At 38.6% G+C, this 22,460-nt stretch overlaps 1 protein-coding gene across 1 annotated transcript in view; it reads right to left on the reverse strand.

Moving 5' to 3' along the window:
- Positions 1 to 10,999, reverse strand: part of LOC106916787 (netrin receptor UNC5C-like) — a 202,897-nt gene extending 191,898 nt beyond the window's left edge. Inside the window, exon 1 of the mRNA XM_014985307.2 lies at positions 10,219 to 10,999. Coding sequence (XP_014840793.1) covers positions 10,219 to 10,336 — 118 coding nt within the window. The 5' untranslated portion in view covers positions 10,337 to 10,999. The remainder of the gene's footprint in view (positions 1 to 10,218) is intronic.
- Positions 11,000 to 22,460: the final 11,461 nt, after the last annotated feature.

Genomic DNA, 22,460 nt, shown 5'->3' on the forward strand with positions numbered 1-22,460 from the left:
ACTTCCGTCCCTCAAAGGACTTAGATTAATTACTACCCAGACAGTCTTTTCTGCTCACAGAGCTCCCATATCCAAGTCACTATATCTTTCTACTTCCATGTGTTTAATGCTGCTCCACCTCGTTCCTCTGATCCCGCTGCCTTCTTTTGCTCCTCTATGTTCAGCATTTTACAGGAAAACAAAAGATTTCACAAAACCCTGATTTTAACAGTGGAAAGTCATTATGCTCTTTCCTTTGTCTCCAATCTCCACCTTTGGCACCATCCTACCTGTATTCCTTCGGGGGATGGAAAAAATGCTGCGTGCACAGATAATTCTGGAAACTAACAATGTGACATTTCATCCGCACACACACATTCATACGCAGCCATGCTCCAAACGTATGAAACATGCCTTTTCAGCAAAGTGCTGCCCATATTTATGAGCCACTTAGAATGCTGTGTTGAAATGAATCAAAGTAAACTGCTTACATGTAATCTTGTCACCTACAGAGTAAAATATTCCAGGTTTATATACACCATCGCAAGTAGACTACCCCGTATCTTTCTGTTTCCTTATACTTCTGTTCAATTTCTACACAATAAAATATACACAATAAAATCTTCAGATTAGTAATTTTTCTGGCTGCACAGTGGAACAGTTGGTAGAACTGTTGCCTCAAAGCAAGAAGGTCACGGGTTCAAATCCAGGACCTTCTTTCCCAACTTGGGAAACATCCGAAGCTTGCTGGGGGGTCACAGTGCATGTTCTCACTGTGAATGGTTCTTTCCAGGTGCTCCAGCTTCCTCCAAATACAGTCAGGTTAGCTAGTCTCTCTAAGAGCAAAAGCGTGTATTGTACAACACACACTAAATCCCCCTTTTCATGCCATCCTACAGAATTACAATGTACTCTTTCAGGAGCAAGCATACCTCATCTGTGTACGCGTGCATGCCCGTGTGCAAACCCAGATGTAAGCTGAGAAGGTAAAAAGTTACAGTGGTGATTACAGTAATTATGGTTTCAAGTTTTTGCATATTCCCTCAGATGGATCATTGGATTACCAGTCAGTTTTGGCAAGGACTGAGCGGGTCAAGAGAAGAAGGGGGAAAAAACGTTACTGTTGGGATCTACAGAGAGAGTGGTGAGGGTGTTGGAGGGCAGCTGAAGCTTGGATGAGGTGGAAAAAGGAAGAATTAGATCTGAAAGACGCTAGGTGAATAAAAGGAAACAAGAGAGCGAGAAGGGGAGAGAATGAAGTGGAGAAAAATATGAGGAAGAGAAAGACTAATCTTTCAGGCTGCTTCCAAACGCTACTCGGCTTGCTTGCACCCTCCTTTTCTACTCCCTCCACTTCCTCTCACCATTACCAACCCAGAGTTCAATGGGCTTTTACAGTGAAGCATTGTTTAATATCAAAAAGACACTGGATTTCAAATTCTCTTCTCTGTCTCATAAAAAGAAGAGGAGAAAAGCATCTTCTCTTATTTTGTCTAATTCACAGTCTTGTACTGCTGTCTTTTTCAGACTTGGCCCTCATTTTCCCCCCTCTTTTATTCTTCCTCTCCCATGCTGTGAAAACAGTACAATGTACATAACATGCTTCTGGTGGAAACAAAACTACCTGGGCCCCAGCCCTGTGGACATATTGTCTTTCTCAATGGTAACTTAATCACATATTCATGGCAACACAAATAAGGCTCTTTTGCCCCAAACACGCAAAAAGACCATTATGCCAACACAACCAAGGCCCATCTGCTGGTCGTGTCTGTCTCCTAAGAGAAAGCTCCTTCCAAACTTACAGTGTGCAGTATTTATTTCTGTGTGTGCTTCATCAGTGACATGAGTAGATGAAGTAAAATTGTATTGTTCTGTCTTTTTGTCTACTTTTGATTGGCTGGTCAGCTTTGGTTGATGAGGTAAAGAGGGAAGTGCAATCTCTGAAACCAGTCCTCACAACTGAACCCTAAAAAGCTTTCATCTGTGTGGAAGTCAGACCCCAGCGAGCCAAACAGGGCAGATTATCCTGTTGGATTGCAACAGCAATAAATGAATACAACATGTGTTGGATCAAAAAAGGTACTTTCCTTTTTCAGTCCAGAATGAATTCTAAGTTTTTGTTTTGTTTGCCCTTCTGCAGCTTTTTCCCCTTCTCTTTCCTTTTCACTTCCCTTTAAGTCATAAAACTACAATTTAGACCATAAAATAGTTTTCCCCTTGACATGTAAAAAATGAAACAAATGCTTGACAACATTTCACTTTTCAATCAGCCATGTTTCAAAGAGAAATGTCTCCAATTTAGGGCTGTTGTAAACGAATATTTTAGTAATCGAGTAATCTATCGATTATTCTTACGATTAATCGAGTAATCGGATAAAAAAAAATTCTAAAATGAAATATTGGTAAATCTGGCATAATACCAGTGTTACTATCAAATATCAATATCAGTCCAATTTTTCATATTTGAGGATCCCTAACAGTTGCTTTTTTGTAGTTTAGAAAACTAACCTGTAACAATAATAGCTCACTTTCTAAGTTAACCAGAAGAAAAGTTATAGAAAAATCTGAAATTATATTGAATTTAATAACAAAGAGGCAGGCTCACAAATATGCTTATAAAAAATGTCTACAATCCAGCTTTTAGTTCATGTATTCATCTTCAGTGAGTTTAATAGATTAATTAAACTCACCTTGCCACCTAACCTGTCACGCTTTGGGTTTGAAAATACGGGAAATGCCGCCTGGAGTGGGAGGAGAGGGCGAATGAACGAACGTAAGATGGAGGGGAGGGGAGGAAATAGACCAGCGGACTGACGAACCGTTAGACCGGGGGACGAACACGGGGGAAGCAATACGGGATATTTACGACACCTTCACTGGTCACACTCAGAAACTCATCTACCAGCCATGTACGATGCGCTCCGCCACCCGTTTCTTCAGACCGGGATATGAAATTTATTGTGCTGTTCGTCGGTAAAGCTAAATTTACACGGTAAGCATCAGCTACTCAGCCGCCCGCCCTGTTCAGGCTATCCGCTCACCTCAGCGCTCTTCCCGCCGTTCGCTTTCAACCAGCAGCCCCGGAGGAGAAATGCTGCCGTACTCCAGGCATTCCCCCAGTCATTTTAAGGATGCTTATTGGTTCCCCAAAAAACGATAAAAAGTCGGGCATTATCATCAATCAATAAAATCCCCACGGGCCAATCTTGAAGATTGGACTTTATGCCGCTGAGACTTAGCTTTTGTCAACAACTCAGAGGCGGAAGTGAGAGCTCCGCGCAACGCAAATGAAGTCCCGGCCGGAACACGGTGCGCTAAATAATAAAACATAAATTAACGAAGCTTCGAGGCAGGTAAATTTTCCTCGAGGAATTTTAGTAATCGAGGTACTCGAATCATTCGAGGAATCGTTTCAGCCCTACTCCAATTACAAACGCAAGTTAACAAGTACTGTGTACTAGTTCTTTGTCTTCTTCATTGATGTTACTTCTTATAAGTTTAAGTTAGGTTTGTTTTTTTTGTGTGTTTTTTTTTACTTGTTCATTAGTGATAGGAAGATATTGCTTTATTAATGTTAGAATTATATTTTTCAATGCAATTTTTAGTAAACTGAAACAAACTCTCCTACTCTTCCTTATAAAGTGTAAAGTTTTGCTCAAGGTTTTGGTCAAGAATTACTCTTTAGCTGAAACTAATTTTATTGATAAGCTACGAGACTTAATTTTGACCAGTGAGATTGATTAGTTTTTAACCTAAGTCATTTAGAGAACCTGACAGATGCCACAGATCAATTAAGTGATGTTTAGGTTACTGCTAAGATTTACAGGAGAAAAAAAAATGGGGAGCCACACCAGGCACAATCTTTAGCTTGAATCCAAACAAAAAGTGTCAGAGGCAGACACAGGAGAGGCAATACAGGATTAAACTGAGAGAGAGGCACAAGTTGCTGTTTTCACACAGGAAGAAAAAAAATGCCTTTTCTGATCACATGACTCCCATAAGTGCAGCTCGCTGCCTGTTTTTGAAGCAAATAAACCAAGTTGAGCTATTTACTGCAGGTTTTACAAGATCAAATAAAAAGAATATATAGACCATGAAAACCCTAAGCAGCCGGCAGTGAACAGAGGCAAGGTCTCACAGCAAAGATACAGGGTGAGATGTCAATGGAGAGCAGCTGGCACGAAATGCAGTTCGTTTTCTCTACCTGTCCCCAATTCGTCTTTCCTTTTCTCTCAGCTTAGTCTGTCTGCATTCAACTTGTGTTTGTGCGAGCAAGTTCTCTACTTCTGGCTGACTGATGAGTTTCAATGACCAAACGCATGCACACAAAAACAAAATGTCAGTTCAGCCAGTTCAGACATACAACAATATGTCCACTGTTCTGGCCACACGCTGAGTAGATTTGCATAGAAAAGGGAGGCAGGGTTGTGTGAAACAACAACAGAGGGGGGAAATCATTTTTTTTTTAAATGAGCTGAAGGTTATAGAAAGCAAGAAGAATGTCAGAGAAAGCAGATGGGAAAGGCGAAAGCAGGCCAGAGAATATGAGGAAACGGAGCCAGGCAGAGAAATGGGGACAAGTGACACGAGTGGGGTAGTAAGCTCATGGACACCAGTTAGAAAATCTGCAGCCTGGCACTCAGTGACGGTAATTCACCAAGCCCAACTGATTTCTTTAGGGATTTGAGATGCAGTTTTTTATTTCAGTTTGTTAAAAGTGTGACATCAGGAGAACTTGGTAGTAATTCTGTACATGTCAGTACATTAAAACTATAACGTAACATTTTGGACAAAAAGTCTGTCATTTTGTAACAGTACCAGACCAAAGAACATACTTTACCTAGTCAAGTCACAAAATAAACCTTTTGTAAAGATTAGAAAAACCTAAATATGCTAATATTTTTATCACTACAGGACCACAAGGAACAAGTGGGAACTATATAGTAGGCCATCGATTGGAAGTAAGTGGCATTTTCTCACTGCCACCATCCCACATGCACAGAGATGCACAACGCTAAACTGCAACAAAAAGCCTTGAAATGAGAGCACCGAATGAGGCCTTCTGTTACACGGGCCATGAAAAATTCATAATTCCAGATCTTTACATGAAACTCTAGAAGGGATTATGCCCAACAGCAGGAGAAGCATGGAATCAGTTTTAGGGCATTTATCTCTTTCTTTTTTCCCCCTGTTTTTCTTTTCTCATCTCTAGAAAATCAAGTGCACTTAGACAAACCCACACAGGGATGCATTCTTATGTTCGATCCTGGGTTTACCCCCAGAGGAGAATGAGACATATGGTGGAGTGCAAGAAAAGAGCCTCCATTTATCAATGTAATATTTTGAAAAGTATCTTTTTAAACCTGGTGTTTTATCTTCTCAAAAAAAAAAAAGACTTTTGTAGCACAAAACAGAATATCAAGTTGTGACTGCACCGATTGCAGTTTTCTTGCTAAACACGAATCTTTAAAAAGCCTGATGTGGAGAATCCAGTTCGAAGAGTCACTAAACATAGCAACAAAGTGGCTGAGTGGCAACAGTTGGGTGAACATTGATAACTTAGTTAACCTAGTGGTCAGATTTGTCAGACAACTCACTCTCACAGCACAGCAAAAGAGGACAGTAACCATGCTTCAATCAATGTTTTTTGTGTTTATTTTGAGGTATCACATTAGCAAAGGTTGATGGAAATGCAAATTTCAAAATAACTTCCTCAATTTCATGGAAATGTATTTAAGCTCGCTCAATGAGATTTTTGGCTTTCCCAAAAAAAGTTTATGTGCTAGAGGAGAGATGGAAACACATTTGCAGAATAAGTTCTAACATTTAACTCACATGACTGATCAGCTGTATCCCCTGTCGGTGTGATAGAGAATTGCACTTCTTTCTCTACATCTCCTGACAGCATGTAGGGTGGCATTTAACATCGCAAATACTAGTTGACATGACAGAACAATTACAAGTTGCCCTATAGTAACACATTCCTGAAAACCTCTCTCCATTTTTTGGCGATGTGTGGTCAATATTAGTTTTCAACCTCTACTTCCTTTTCCATACAGCTATGTTTATACTACTATACTTTGAGAGTAAAACATAAACAGATACCCGTGGAGGGACGAGCAAGGCCATCGGACTTGAATCACGAAGAGAGGTCATTAAATCTCTTAAACACCCAACAGGACTAAAAGAATACAGATATAGAATTGAAAAGGCAAATACAACAAATGTCCTGCTACTAGTCACATAAAAAGTGAAAGTCAATAAAATGCATGGATGAATTAACCAGAAGTATATATATACTTTTTAAAGGAGAGGAAGGGCAAGGAAGATCTGCAATCACTAGGCTGATGCTCGCAGCGGGAGGGTCCACTGAAAAAAAATAAATAAAAGAGAGTCTGAGACACAGTCAAAGACTTCCTTTGACACACTCTTGTGAACGCCTGTCCATGCACACACCATAGATGCAGAGCACGCTCACATACCACCCAGAGAATCTGGACAAAATGCAGCATTGTTTCACTGCAGAAATATCTTGCTGTGCATGAGAGAATGTGTGTGTGTGTGTGTGTGTGTGTGTGTGTGTGTGTGTGTGTGTGTGTGTGTGTGCGTGCGTGCGTGCGTGTGTGTGCGCATGTGTGGGTGTGTGTGTGTGTGCATGTTGTGCATTGGAGGCAGTCAGCTTGTCAAGTCCTAGTGGAGTGATCAAAGCCCGTACGAGCCACCCAGAGAGATCTCCCTTCCTCACTCATTCAGTTCTCCCTCCTTCTGATACAGGCCCGCCATCAAATTTACTACATAAGACCAGCTCAACCAATTGCACTTTGCCAGTTGGGGCAGCACGACCAATCAAAGTGTCCTATTTAGTTCCAATAATTCCCAGCTGTCCCCCCCAACAAGCGCTGAACCCTGCATGGATAAACTACACCATGGGACAGGATAAGAGCATAATGGGAGACAGCATGGTAGCCCTGGCAGCATCGTCATGCCGCATGTGTGCGCATACATACAAACCAATGCCATAACACCCTGCAAGCTCTGCTGGAGCGCAGCGATAGTGCCAAGTTCGTAGACATGCACACATAAAAACACACCCGCAAGTACACACTCCACAGGAGTTCTCTAAGACAGTCCCCAAACTGCCAAGTTCAAAAACAAACACCAGCCTCAAACACTTTCAGCATCATCACACTTGTTTTGAGCTCAACGAACTATGACGTTTCCTAATAAAATCCAGTTTATTTAGTTTCATTTTAAAGACACTGCTTTTTGGCTAAAGAAATGTGTCAAAATTGTATTAATCAGTCTGTTCCAGCTTCACCCCTGAATAATTATTTCTTTAAATAAACATAAACAAAAGAATAGGTTACCTTTCATCTGAATAAAATAGTGCTTGAAAACAATAGGTCAGAAAAGTCAAATTCGTAAAATATATATTTGTCTGGTGCCATATTAAAACATACAAATGCTGGCTGGCCATAAACAGCCACAAAAAGATGGCCAGAACCCTACAGATGTTAAGAACATGTTACTGAACTGCAAAGTTATGACTCTTCCGCTACACAATATATCAAGCAGCAACTGAAAATGTTAGCTTATGCTGTAGTACTAATGCAGTGTGTATTAATGCATAGCAAAGTGTATTTGGTGCTTGAACTGTTAAAATAGGTGGAAGTGTTTTTAGAGAGGATGTGAAGTTTTCGTAGATTTTAGCTTCTTGTGGCAGGCCGTGGTCCGTATCCCTCTTGGACACCAGTAATCATATAAAGTGGTTCAAAAGAGATGTGGTCTAAAAAACTAAGTATAGCAAGTACCTAAGCTGATTTTCTTCCACATCTCAGTTTACACTGAACTGACCGCTATGTAGTCCAAGAGGAAAATAAACATCTCTTATGAAAAAAATGGGGTTTCTACAAAAAAAAAGAAGCCCAAAGCACAACATGTTACAGTCTGGATCTTAATAGGATATATAAAACCTCAACACACCAAAGGGTTTCCCAATTATCCCATATGAAATTAACTGTACAATGCGGCTACTCAACATTTCAGTGATTATATTAAGCATGAGGGACTTTTAAGTGTGAGTACAGCGACACCCATTCACCCTACATCAAATGCAAAGACGCTCAACTAATGGCTTTATAATTGCTCAACTGCTTGAGGGAGGGGCTTAGTTAGAAAGCAGTCGCATGCCCAGAGTGGATCTAAACTAACACTCCTCCCCCCATTGTGTGTTTAAAGGAGAGCACGATTCAGGAACATATCCATAGTACAATACAGTCATTGCATTCCTTAAGGCCTGAAATGAAAAAAATTGTATCTGATGAAGGTGCACTGATTATGTATTTATATATAAAAAAAAAAAATACAAAAAATAAAAAACATCTAAGAAGGCTGATTGAGGCTCCCACTGCTTCATCACTGGGCTTTAATCTAAATCAGTGCCAGAATCATTTTCACAAAGGCTATCATTCTAATGATAAGTTACTACCATGGAAAAGATTTTAGCTATTAAACCTGCCTGAGCACATATTTCAAAAATGAGCAGAAACTGGAGGCAGAAGCAGGACATAAGATACTCATTGACGCATGAGGAGAAATAATTTGGCAAGAGCAAATATTTGTTTCCCATTCAACATTTGCAGTCTATAGCTACACCGGCCCGAAAGCAGTTTCACAATGAGGCACCAAGAAAAAAAAAAAAGCCATCTACACAAAACAACCCTCCTCCCAAGAGTTAGGTTGTGTTTGTGAGTAGAACAACTAACGAGTGCTCACAAAGAAAAGAACTTCAGAGACACAGGGCGAGTTGCTTGAAACATACACAAAAACGTAACTGGGAAGCCAGACAGAGAATGGGGAGACAAAAAAAAAAAGCCTTTATAGATGAAGGTAGAATGAGAGAAATGCTGCTCAGCCCAGAAGTAGTTCCAACTTATCAGCTTTAAACTGCACACTGGTGTCAGAATCGCATATATTCCACCTGCTCAAAATGTGACTCTTATTTGCAATCTATTGATCTGGCTGCAAACCATTGAAGAATTGCTCTAATGAATACTGGAGTTAGTTGCTGAAATGTTGCTCCCTCGGGCAACGGGAGAAAGGTAGCTGCAACATCATGTCCAATTACTTCCCAAATGCAGCACAAAAGCCCTTGGCCAATTTGTAATGTCAATACCAATTTATAGACTGCGTCCTGTAGCATGGACAGGGCAAATTACTGTGTATTTTTCTTTTAACAGCTATTCAAGTGGGATATTATAGTCATATCAAAGCAGAGGATCAGGTCAGGGGTGGAAAAGGCCAACATTTTACAAGGCAAATGTGGAGAATAAAGCAGCTTGTTTTTTTTTGTTGTTTTTTTTTTTTAAGTATAAGTAAAAATACTATTCCCAACTTTCACCAAATAAGAAATGGAATACCTAAATAGGAGAAAGTTTAGACGCGTTTCTACGATCAACCTAGATCCCCACTATCAGCAGCGGTGCGGGGTGAAATATCACTTCAATATCACGTTTATGCTTCACTTGGGGGAGTATATAGTGGACACAGTAATATACCAAAAGCAAATCATTTCCCCATCCGGACATTGTACCATCACATACACTAAGCCCTTTTTTTGGAGCATATCATCATGTAAGCTGCTCTGATCTTGGAGCCTCAGGGTTTGATCTTTCAGCGGTAAGCTATTCGGCGGAGTTGCTGTGAGATCTGTAATTGCCTAGAAGCTTTCTGACGGGTGTCCTGTAGCTTATAGCCCACTTCGGATCAGTTTTCCAATCGGGGCAGCGGAGCGTCGCCTGTATATTTTTGCAAAGTGCTCCTAAATTACATCAGTGGCCTGAGCGTGAAACGGAACGCTGCCTTTCAGAGTTTGTGTCTGAGCTGCAAACTCTGAGTGGATTTGCCTGTTTGTTACTGAAAACAACCGTTCTGAGTAAGAGGGGAAATGATAATCATCCATAGAAGCATTTCTACGGATTCGTCATGTACTTCCGATCTTTTTTACAAAACCTGCGGAATAGAGGAAATCATTCTAACAAGTTACATTAGATGCAAATATGCGTAAATGCCCGTGCAGTCTGATGCTGACCGACTCATCAGCATCAACTCGGATTAAATAAAACTATCAGAACTATCAGATGGGTTCAGTTACTTCTGGCATGCGGCAACGAGTGAGAGTGTTCATCACTTTTTAAACGTGGGAAGGTGTAATTATAAAAGGCGCTCTCCTTGCCTTACCTTGAGCGACTCCTGCGTGTGCGAGCGCCAAAAGAACCAGGATCCCCGGCGTGGCGAACATTCTCACCAGACAAGAACCCCCCGGCGCTACTCCACTCCTCAGTCCACTTTTGCCCATTACAGAGTAGACACGGCGTAACGCGCACAAACACACGCAACTCCTCCGTCCACGATGGTGTTGGTGGGTGGGGGGAAATAAGAACCCCCCTCCGCTACTCCAGCACAGGATCTGCAGATGAAGTCCAAAGCCAGTGGTGTGGCTGTAAAGCCTCTCTAGTTCCAGTGTTTGTGAGAAAGCTGCAGCCGGCTGAAGCTGTGGAAGAGGTGGTGGAAATGACTGCTCGGTCCCGCCACTTGTGTCAGCGGCGCTGCTGCCTCGCCACTGCTCTCCGGTCTGCTCTCCTCTCCGTGCGCTCTCTCCGCTCCGCCACAGTCTCCGTTTACGCAGAGAGAGAGAAATGCCACCGCCCTCTGGCTACCACTGTGAGCCTCTCACTTCCTACCTCTCCGCTTCAGGCTGCCACTCTCTTTACCCTCGGACATACTGAAGTGAGAAACAAAACTCGAACATATAATATGTTTTTTTTTTGTTTGTTTGTTTGTTTTATTCAAGCACATGTCGTGTTTGTGATAATCTCTCAGGGCGTCAATGATATGGAAAGCTTCCGTCGCGCTAATAAAGCAAGCGATTTAACTTTTAATAATCTCTGACACGGACCTTTAATGGACAGTTTTCGAAGCACCCAAGTATGTTAATTTGCTTTCTGGTGTGAGTTAATGCAAGGCTGGGTGTAGGAGCTCTCCTGAAAGCTTTTTAAGGCTTGACCAAATTGGAGTCACTTATACAGTTTTATCTCAGATATTACAATGCGATCAAAAGTTTAATTTATTTAAGTAACTGAACAAAATGAAATCAATATTTTTTCATTGCACACAAAGTGATGTGTTTCCAGTGTTTGTTTAATTGGTGATAGTGACTTACAGCAAATGAATACCCAAAACTCAGTTGTATTAAAAGATTAGAATATTACATAGAAAAGGTGTTTTAATACAGGAACGTGGACAGTAGGGTGTGTGTCCACCCAACTACTTTCTCAATTAACTTGGGAAAGAACAGAAATGAACACTTTAAATATATCACTGCAGGATATTTGTATTTTGAATGGAAGATTTTTGAGATAGACATATTTGTCAAGAAGCACTCATGCAATCTTTAAAGTGGCGCACTGAAACCAACAACCATGACAGACTTCCTCAAGTTTTATTTAGGCAAACTGCTATGGTGGAATTTGAAAAAAACAAAAAACAAAAAACATGCTGAACATACAAGTAAATATGTTCAACATGAACTTCAACAAGTTCATGTTTTCAAGTACCTAAAAGCTAAAAACAGCTGATTTGATAAATTGGAACATGTTTTGTGTAGGTTAGTGTCCATTATAATATTCTGTTGCTCTCCTTAATTTTCTTCCAATATGTGATTCAAGTGTCATTTGAGGACGGGGTCATGGATGAGTGCCAGATGTTCAACAAAGGACCCAAACGAAGAACAACAAAGAAAGCATATTAAAATAAATGTTCTCTGAGAGTGCATCAACTTATCTCTGCCCCCTCATGGCCATGTCTGTTAGATCTTCAGCACAGTAAGATCTCAAGGCTGTAGTTTTGTTTCCCTGAAGGCAAAGTGTATCCCATTACACACAAGCAAAAGGAAAAAATGTTATGCAGTCTGCAACAAGGGGAAATGCTGTATTCACAAAGGAACACAGAACATAATATTATAACCATAAAATGAGATCCTTCAGCAGGCTGCAGTCTAAATGACCATGAAGTAGGTTATAGAGAAGAGATGCATCATGAAACACTGCAGAGATGAATATAACAAATGTGATCAATTTTTAATTGGTGAGTCACAACCAGACAATGGGATTTTTAAAAGGTCTTCATAACGAAGATGTGATCTGATATTACTTTTGAGATGGAATTTAATCTTGTTTCCAGCTAAATTGATAATAAATGTACTGGGAAAATTTGCCAAATTTCATTTTTGGTAACATGCAATGAGGGCCAGACTTTCACAAAAGCCTTCAGGATCAGAAGTTTGGTTGCCTCGTAACATATAGTCTTGATATTTACGGCAAAGGCATTTTCATGTTGGCATCATTGTTTGAAGTTACGGTAATCACTCTGCATTCAAACTCATGATTTTAAACACATACATAATACATACATCTCTGAGATTTCTTTCAACCGTTAATGTGATATTAAATAAATATAAATAATTTTGGTTAAAGTTTGTAAAATCAACTTTTTCGACCATTATATGTCATGTTATGACGTTATTCCCTCATCTAAAACATACCTGGAGAGTTGGTTTGAGTCTTTCATGCACTTAAAGGCATCAAAGCCAAATTTATATAATAACTGACGGTAACATAGCTCATTGACTGCACTATGAAATGGTACTATGTTCCTGGTAAATACATAAATGTCCTCCTTTATCAACAGTGAAAAAAAAAACAGGTGTATGTGTCAATTCAGTGTATGTAAACTTCTGCTTTCAACTTGATATGTGCATAAAAAATAAACAGATTATAAGAAATTTCAGGTGTGTTTCAATAAGTGCCTCACATCACAGCGTACAAGTCTAAAAGTTATCACTTTGTACTTTGTAACACAAAGTATAAATGTGATCGATAATATAATATCGATCGCACTGTATTATTTTAAAAAGTCGTTTAAAAATATGATACAATGTTTATGACGACCTCGTATTTGACCTAGAGAGGGCCATTTTCAAACAGAGTGCACGTATATGTCATTATTAATCTATTTTAATTATCTTGATCAATTAAAACTCGTGTGGGTTGGGCAACAGAGCATGTTCTAACACAGGAGCTCCTGAATCTGGCAATCGCCATGCATGACTGGTGTCATCTTCATATATACTACACAAATAAAGAAAAAAGCTAAATGCTTAAATGACTAACTAAATCAGCTCAATAAATATTTGTACAGTAAGTGCGCAGCACTCTAGCACACACGCATAATCCTACTGCCACCATAACTCTTGACAGTGTTGCTGCGCAGTCATTTGAACAGCACAGCCTGGATCATGCATTGTAAATGGCAATAGTAAAATATGTGCTTGGTGTCATTTGTCACCACAGCAGCCCTGCAGCTCTGTGACTACCACTGGAAGTAGCTGCTACACCACAGGGACCTGTAAAAGCCTTTTTATTCTGCCACTTTATTGGGAATAGGGAAGCAATAAGGTTCACAAGAAACATATGGCACACTTGGTTATAGATCAGCACTTACACAAGTTATAGTCGATAGCAATGGGACCTTCGCAGTTCCAATCTGCAGCACAACATACATATATATATATATATATATATATATATATATATATATATATACTACGTCATAAAATGTGAAACATAATGGACAACCCAGAACATCATCTTCTTTCATACACAATCAGTCAGAAGCTCCAGCAGATTCCCTGCGACACTGTCCACTACATGAAATCATTCCTGCCTACAATTGTATTCATCATTAATGGCTCTACAAAGAAACATACATAATGAGAATAACTGCTATGTCTACATTCTGCTTGGGTTTAAGAAAGCATCGCTGAACTGACTTAAATTTGAGAATTTGATTGTCATTCTCATTTAGTATTGTCAGTTTCAAAACAGTGAATTGAAGATCTAGTTACTAAATGTCTCCTCAAATTTAAGTAGGCAAAAGTCTTGTGACTAATTAAATTTAGTCTGTATGTGAACATGGAGAAACTCAATCTGCTCAAGTGTCCTCAAGCTGCAAATCTTTTGGGACTTTGTTACACTGTTTCTAGTTTGCTCTTTCTTTGAAAGTAAAGATCATCAAAGCTGAGCTGAAAACCCCAAATTCATGTTTATAATCATTACAGAGATCTCCATACAGCACCCAGAAAGTTAACATATTTTCCAATTGGTTGTCTGTCTGTAATCCACAACAGAAAAAAATAATGAGATGGAGAAAAAGGAAACAATAAGGAAATAAGCTGTGAAGATATGATCATCACAATAAAAGGAATTGGAGCATATTTTATGATTTGTAGCACTAAATGACATATATTTTGTTTTTTAGTGTTTTATTTCAGCATATTTGCTTGAAACATTTGGGGCTATGAACTTTAACCTTTTAGAAAGAATTAGGGCTGTTGTAAACGAATATTTTAGTAATCGAGTAATCTATCGATTATTCTTACGATTAATCGAGTAATCGGATTTAAAAAAAATTATAAAATGAAATATTGGTAAATCTGGCATAATACCGGTGTTACTATCAGATATCAATATCAGTCCAATTTTTCATATTTGAGCATCCCTAACAGATGCTTTTTTGTAGTTTAGAAAACTAACCTGTAACAATAATAGCTCACTTTCTAAGTTAACCAGAAGAAAAGTTATAGAAAAATCTGAAATTATATTGAATTTAATAACAAAGAGGCAGGCTCACAAATATGCTTATAAAAAATGTCTACAATCCGGCTTTTAGTTTATGTATTCATCTTCAGTGAGTTTAATAGATTAATTAAACTCACCTTGCCACCTAACCTGTCACGCTTTGGGTTTGAAAATACGGGAAATGCCGCCTGGAGTGGGAGGAGAGGGCGAATGAACGAACGTAAGATGGAGGGGAGGAAATAGACCAGCGGACTGACGAACCGTTAGACCGGGGGACGAACACGGGGGGAAGCAATACGGGATATTTACGACACCTTCACTGGCCACACTCAGAAACTCATCTACCAGCCATGTACGATGCGCTCCGCCACCCGTTTCTTCAGACCGGGATATGAAATTTATTGTGCGGTTCGTCGGTAAAGCTACATTTACACGGTAAGCATCAGCTACTCAGCCGCCCGCCCTGTTCAGGCTATCCGCTCACCTCAGCGCTCTTCCCGCCGTTCGCTTTCAACCAGCAGCCCCGGAGGAGAAATGCTGCCGTACTCCAGGCATTCCCCCAGTCACTTTAAGGATGCTTATTGGTTCCCCAAAAACGATAAAAAGTCGGGCATTATCATCAATCAATAAAATCCCCACAGGCCAATCTTGAAGATTGGACTTTATGCCGCTGAGACTTAGCTTTTGTCAACAACTCAGGCGGAAGTGAGAGCTCCGCGCAACGCTAATGAAGTCCCGGCCGGAACACGGTGCGCTAACTAATAAAACATAAATTAACGAAGCTTCGAGGCAGGTAAATTTTCCTCGAGGAATTTTAGTAATCGAGGTACTCGAATCATTCGAGGAATCGTTTCAGCCCTAGAAAGAATAGATTTTCAAGAATAGAATAGACTTTAATTGGAATCAAAGCTCAGCGTATTTTCTTTTCAAGTAATAGTTATAGGAAAAAGGAGTTCACCCTGTTTTAACAAAACAGAGAAACTGTATCCTCAAAGGTTTCACAAAATGATCAAATGCTGAGATCAAATTCCTTAAAAAAATGGCAGGGATGGTGCTGTATCCAAGAAGACAATTCTAGAAAGTTGAGTGTACTGTAAAAAATGTACTATAGAAAAACAGATTAGCTCTAAGGGGGATTGTAAAGCAAAACTCTATTCAGAAGTTTGGAGAGTATCTACAAAGAGTAGACTAAGAGTAGACTACAAGTGAAATCAGTCCTCCAAAGACACTGTGCAGAGACATAAAGCAGGACATGAGCTACAACTGTAACATTCCTTGTGTTAATTGGACTGGTGTTCAGTTGTCAAAAGTTAGTTTTTCAGATTAAAGTAAATGTTGCATTTCATTTAGAAATCCATCTGTGCCGCAGACTGATAACCACACCGTCACTAGAATTGTTTGAGCAAATTATGCATATCTTTGAGCGGCCCTATTAGCCATTCCTCAGAATCCAGCTGGATAAACAAGCAGACTGACTGCTAACAGCTTTTCTCCCACACAACAAAGTAGACAAGCAGCAAGAAAAGTTTTACTTACATATAGCACCTTTCAATACATGAATCACAAAGCAAATGCTATATTCTCATACTGTGGCATATCTGATATAAACCCCAGAGTTTTGATGGTAGCTAACAGGGATGCTGCTATCTTTCAGCCAGAATGGTATGTTTTTTTATGAAAATTTTAGATGCAGTCTGCTGGTCAGAAACTGCTGGAAAAGGCATTAAACGGACTTTGTAAAGTAGGTGGCTAGAGATGCAAGAGATGCTTCTCTCTTCCAGAGTGTTTATTTTCTCCAAACCTAAATAGAAAGATACTTCTTATTTTATTATGTGCAAAGATAATGGCAGAGTATATGAACTGACAAACCCTGTACTTATTAGTTGCTAAAATATTGAGTGAACAATGCAATGACAAAGCAAAGGCATATACAATGTGTAAACTACAGTACTCTCAATGCGTTCAAGTTTCTTTTGCTCAGATAAGCTGTGGAAAACCATAAATCATCACTTGAAACTCCACACATGCTCCTTCTCTGACTACTTGGTGCTTCTGTTGTGAAAGCCAAAAATATTTGAACTAAAACCTGTCATAGGTGTCATTGCCTGTGCTATTTCTATTGCCTGTTACGACAGAGAGCAGGCCCCCAAGAGGGTGACTAGGTTTAATCTCTTTAAGCAGTTACATAATGGCCCCCAGTTCATGTTTTAATCAGCAAATAGATGACTGTGCCCAGGGACGAATAATCACATCTATAACTTCTAATCTAATATCCAGCTACATTCAAGTGGATTACAGAGGGGTTGCGAGGGAAAGGAGGGGCACAGGTGGTACACCTAGATGTGAGTGATTACAGCATGTGTGTGTTTGTGTTTTGGGATGGAGAAAAATGAGATTTAGAGATTGCCTCTGTTCTGAGCTTGCCTGTGTACTTTCTAGCCGTCGCTTGCAAAGCACAAGCATTCATGGCACCATACCTTTGACATCACGTTTGATTGCAGATGTTCGGCAGGTGGATCGGTGATGAGTACTGATGAGTACTGACAGTTTCATTCCCTAGATGGCTTTGTGTCATCCACTCTTTGTCCCGAATGGGTGCAACTTCCACAAGGGAATTTTCAAAAGTGGTTCAAGAAATCCATTCAGAAAGGACTGACAAGGAGACAAACACACACAAAGTCATTTGTCTGGATTTCTTCCTGAGACACATATACAAAATATTGTTTCTGCAGAAGATTTGATTTATGTATGACTTCATCTGAATCTGTTCTAAAAAATAAAAAACATAATCATAAATAAAACAGAAAATGTAAAAGCACTATTCTTTTTCATAGTAAAATTGGTCTTGTGAGCCTTACTCTAATGCAATACTCACATTTTTTATAAGTAATCTAAAGGTTTATAAGAATCCTTTTTCCAAGGCAGGAAAGACAATGAAGTCAAACTGAATGAAGGCTCAACATAAAATGAGTGTAATACTACCATCACTTTGAAGATTCCTGCATAGTTACAGTGAAAAAAAACGTATGTTTGTGTAGTTTATGTATGAATTTTAATGTAAAACAGAGTGAAATTCAATAAATGTTTGACTTTTGTTCAAACAAATATGAACATTTACTTGTAAGAATTCTAATTAGCCCTTTGACGGACTGGAACACAATTTCCAAAAATGTATTAAATAAACAACAACTGACTTCTTTTAAATTTGACATGCTCCGATTAGAAAGAAAAATTCAGATGTCTGCTGATCATTGTCTATGTGGTAGACATGATCCTGCATTGAGGTATGATTCTACTAGCTTCGAACAGCTTGGGAAATAAAACGTTTTCTTCATCGTCAGCTGAAGATTGGTCAGTCTGAACGAAAAGCATCTGCAAAGATGAATTTAATGGGATTGTGTCTTTTTGTTTTTCAATGATGGATTTAGCAGTGATGGGCGGTGAGATGTTCAGGGTAACGCAGATTTATACTGGACTTACCTGCAGCGTTCCTTCACCTTCATGACGCTGTTTGTTCTCCAACATATGTGGGAGGCTCTCACAGAAGTACTGCATAGTGAAATCAAATTTTGCTCACATAATTAGAAGTACTCAAAAGGCAATGAGTTTATTTGTAAATAAATAAATAAATTCTTAAATGTCAGAGTAATTACCTGACTGTGGAAAAATACTAGAAATGCATTTCATAATATACATAGTACTTCAGCTCATTTGACTAAATACAAAAAGGAAACTTGTCCAGAAGCCCATGTTACTCTCTGTCAAGACTAGTAAAGGAATTGGATGTTTTATTTTTTGTTTGTTTGCTATAAAAAACATGCATTTCACACAAGTGGTGGAGTGTGAATTTCAGAGATTTGCATTTATAAAGAAGAATAAAGTAACCCAAAATATATTTAAACCATAACTGTTTTTTCATTACCCAAAAGACAATTAAAATAAATATCCAATAAGTTTACATCAAAGTAACCATTCTTTTCTATGTACTGTACTTCACAAGGTCACTCGTGGGGATAAAATGACATTGGAGAGAGATGTCTTGCTATCTCTCTTTCTTGAAATTTCCCCAGAGAAATGCTTCTCCTTTACAAAAGGCCCTTCAATTTATGTGTGTACATGTGCGGAGCAGAGAATTTCAGCCCAGTGATTCCCATCTTCCTGCTTGTTAATACTCCATGGCTTTTAAGATATCAGCTGGAAACAGTTTTCACATTAACTTTCAAGGGGGAAAATATTACAAATTGTGGGAGTTCAAGTGAAAACAATAAACCACTGGAGGCCATGACAGATGCAGATGTACTCCATAAGGCTGGGACAGATAACGCTTAATTCCATTCGTGTTTCTAGGTGTTAGTGTCGTGACAATCAGGCCAAGTGCTTTTTGATTAGCTCATTATTAATTCATGCACACTCCCAGAACCTCAAATCTGACTTAATTACAACGACACTTCCAGCAGTGACCAATATTGATGTGATTAATGAATGAGTAGTTTGCTGCAGCAGCATCCTCTTTATGACTGAAAAGGATGGGAGGGTATTAATAATTTTTGAATATTAATGAAAAAGCTGAGTGAGCTGATAAGAGACAAGAGGGATTGAGAGGAAGACTGAGTAAGAATATTTGCTTATTGTTCAATATGTGCCCTCCGTTAACTCAATACAAACAAGGGAAAAATATTGTATTTTGTTAGGCTAGAAGCATCTACAAGTTGAACAATGCAATGATAGAAAAGGGAAACATGCTGAACGGTTTTAACTATTTCTCTGTTCTCTATTACTTAGCAGTGATTAAGAATTATTTTTGTTGCTTTGCACATCTCTCTGTTTTAACCATTGCCCAGGGACCATCATGTTTAATCAAAATCTACTTTGTTTGCCTAGAAAGTCTTGTTAGTTTGGGGAGCATTTAGCTGGTTATTCAAATTACATGAAATTACATGAAATCTGAAATTATCTATTTGAAAATCACGAACCAAGAAGCAACAAATACATACTTTTTGGGTGGTTTTTCTATCACAAGACATTACTTCTGTTTTTCTGAGAGAACACAACTGTTATCTTGAGAGAATCTCACTGAAATACAGTATCTGCAGTGGAGAAAGCTGCTCTTTTTTCAGTTAGTGACTAATGTGTGGGTTTCCGTCTTGCAAAATAAATCATGGAGGCTTTAGAGAAGTCGTTTCACTTATGTGGTCAAAGGTTTTGCATATCACCATTAGCTATTTAAAGATTTTTTTAAAAATGAAAGAAATTCTTCAGTTATCCAATCCAAAAAAGACACCTTAAGTTGTTTTGTCAAAGTCCAAACCTTGACAATGATTATCAGTCATAAAACTTGATAAAGAAAATTTGAGCAAGTTATAAAAAAAAATTACATGACTTTTATGTCATGTAAAATAAAAATATTTTCAATATGTTTAAATTATATTGTGAGGATATTTTATGAAATTTAAATTTAAGAAGGATAATTTAAAAAAATAGTAAAGAAGCACAACAAATATGACTGCTACAGTGGGTGTCATTAGTAGTTCTTCAAAATTATTATAATTCTAATCACATTATTTAAAATAAATCAAAATTCAAAGTTTACGACTTGCAAATCCCCAAGGAATGTGTGCTACTTGTGGCTTTCAAAGAATGATTTGTTTCAACTTCTTCTAATTGCTTCAACATCCATGTTTTAGTACTCTAAGGGGAAGCAGGAGTAAGTCTGTAAAAGTCTGGGGGAATGTCGACTCTAAATCATCACCATTCAACACCCTTCCAATCATGTTCGGGTTTTGTATGAGATTATTTATTTATTTAAACAATAGCAGCTTCAAATTCTGAGATCAGAAATGACTAATTATTCTGATGCAAACCACAATGAGATCTGTAACTTTGAGCAAGTAGTCAAAATATGTTACAGAGCTTTGTTTTTTTTTTTTCATTTAGAGCTCTATAACAAAAGTCACCCTCACTATGCTGCAGAATTATAGAGCTCCTTGGATTAGAGGCGCATTTACTGAAATTCAAACAGTAATCACTCACACTTGGACCTGAAACACGAATCAATACTGTAAGTACTTTGCTGCCCAACACTGATCTAGTGTTTGGCTTTTGAAAGAGAAGCTAATTCCACCACAGGATAAACAATTGTTTTATTTACAGTGAACATTGACAATTTGACCAGTTCAGAACATAATGTGTTTTAGGAAAGAGAGTTTAATCATGAAAAATATTTGAACAATCAGGCATATGAACAATTACGCATTACTCTCCATGTCAGTCTTATAATTCCAAGTAATTAATAACATTTCTGTATCTAATACCATCTCCTGGCATCATTGGCGAAGAAGAGAGACCAAAATAAACATCAATATACAATAAAAAAAAAGGTGCAGCTGTTTATCTTAAAACAGAGAACTTTCAGAAAAACTTGCAGTTTGGAGATAAAATGTGCTCACGCAATGGCAGCCTGACTGCTAGCCTGGTGATTTTCTAAATCCATGTTGTCCTATCTCCTCATCTACTCCAGTGAAGATGAAAGAAAACAGTTTGAAGATATGTACTGGGACTCTGCATCACATTAGAGACTACTGCCATAACCTTCAAAGACTCTGTGTGCCTGCATGTGGATGTGTGTGTCTGTGCCGAACAGAGTGAAAGAGAGAGAGGAAGAGATAAAGGTGGCAATAAACCTTGTGTCTGTGTATTCAGTCTGTATGTGTTTATATGCAGTGTAAATGTTACTGGGCCCGGTACATCTGCATGGATGTGTGTTTTAATGTGTGCATGTGTGTGTGCTTGCTGACATTCTAAAGAGGTGTTAGGTCAAGGTTCATGTCAGCCCAACTCAGCTGTCACCCTTTGAGCTCTCTATAAAATCCCTCACAGCTCTTTCAGCTGCTGTTTGAACATCATCAATCTGGCACGGCCTCTGAACCTTCAGGCTGTGGAACTCTTGCAGAAACACCCGTTTGTCAACAACTACAAATAAAGGAAACAATATTTTTGCTGTATGTTAAAATGTGGTTACAGTTTTATTTTTTATTTTTTTAGGGCAAGAAAGTGAACAATTTCAATTTAACTCACTAGTGTCACTTTGATTTTGTTGTGATCGGTAAAGTCTTTAAAGTTAATTCATTCATTCAGCTGGGATAGAAGAAGAAAGTACAATGCCCAAATAAAGATCCCCTACATGAGAAGTTCTTTTTTTTTTTCCAAGTAGCCCCATGCTGCTTTGCGTTCCTTTTTGTGTGACTTTAAGAAATACCATTAACATTTTAAGTGTAACAAAAAAATAAATAAAAAAATGAAGAAATACTTTTTCAGGGTTACAAAAAGTCATTTGAATTACAAAACCATTTTAATATGTAAAACTGGGTCATAGGCTCTCACCTCCAACTCTCCTGATTATTAATGTAAGCTTCTCTCTGAAAGGAAAACAGTAGTAAAGTTGCCTTTTTTTAAATTATTCTAAACGGCTTATATTGCTTCTTTAAAGAAAATATTATTGCATGGTCTTGTCATGCAGTGTGTCACACTAAGATCACTAATTAAAGAAAACATTGACCTCAAAATGACACACAAGTTGCCTTCTATTCCGATATGATCGGCTGTCAGGGTAATGTCACATGAGCCTGTGACTAAAGGTTCAAAAATCTTTTGAACATTAATATAGCAGCAAAAACTATTTACGGTTTGAAGGTATCTGGAGTAATGGTGTCCCTGGCAGGAAATCAAGTCAGACTCCTTGTAAGTTGAACTACTCTGCTGTATGTTTTGGTAGCCGGCCAGGCCACG

The sequence above is a fragment of the Poecilia mexicana genome, unplaced genomic scaffold (genome assembly GCF_051168715.1).
Source record: "Poecilia mexicana isolate PSO_F unplaced genomic scaffold, ASM5116871v1 scaffold_9, whole genome shotgun sequence".
NCBI lineage: Eukaryota > Metazoa > Chordata > Actinopteri > Cyprinodontiformes > Poeciliidae > Poecilia > Poecilia mexicana.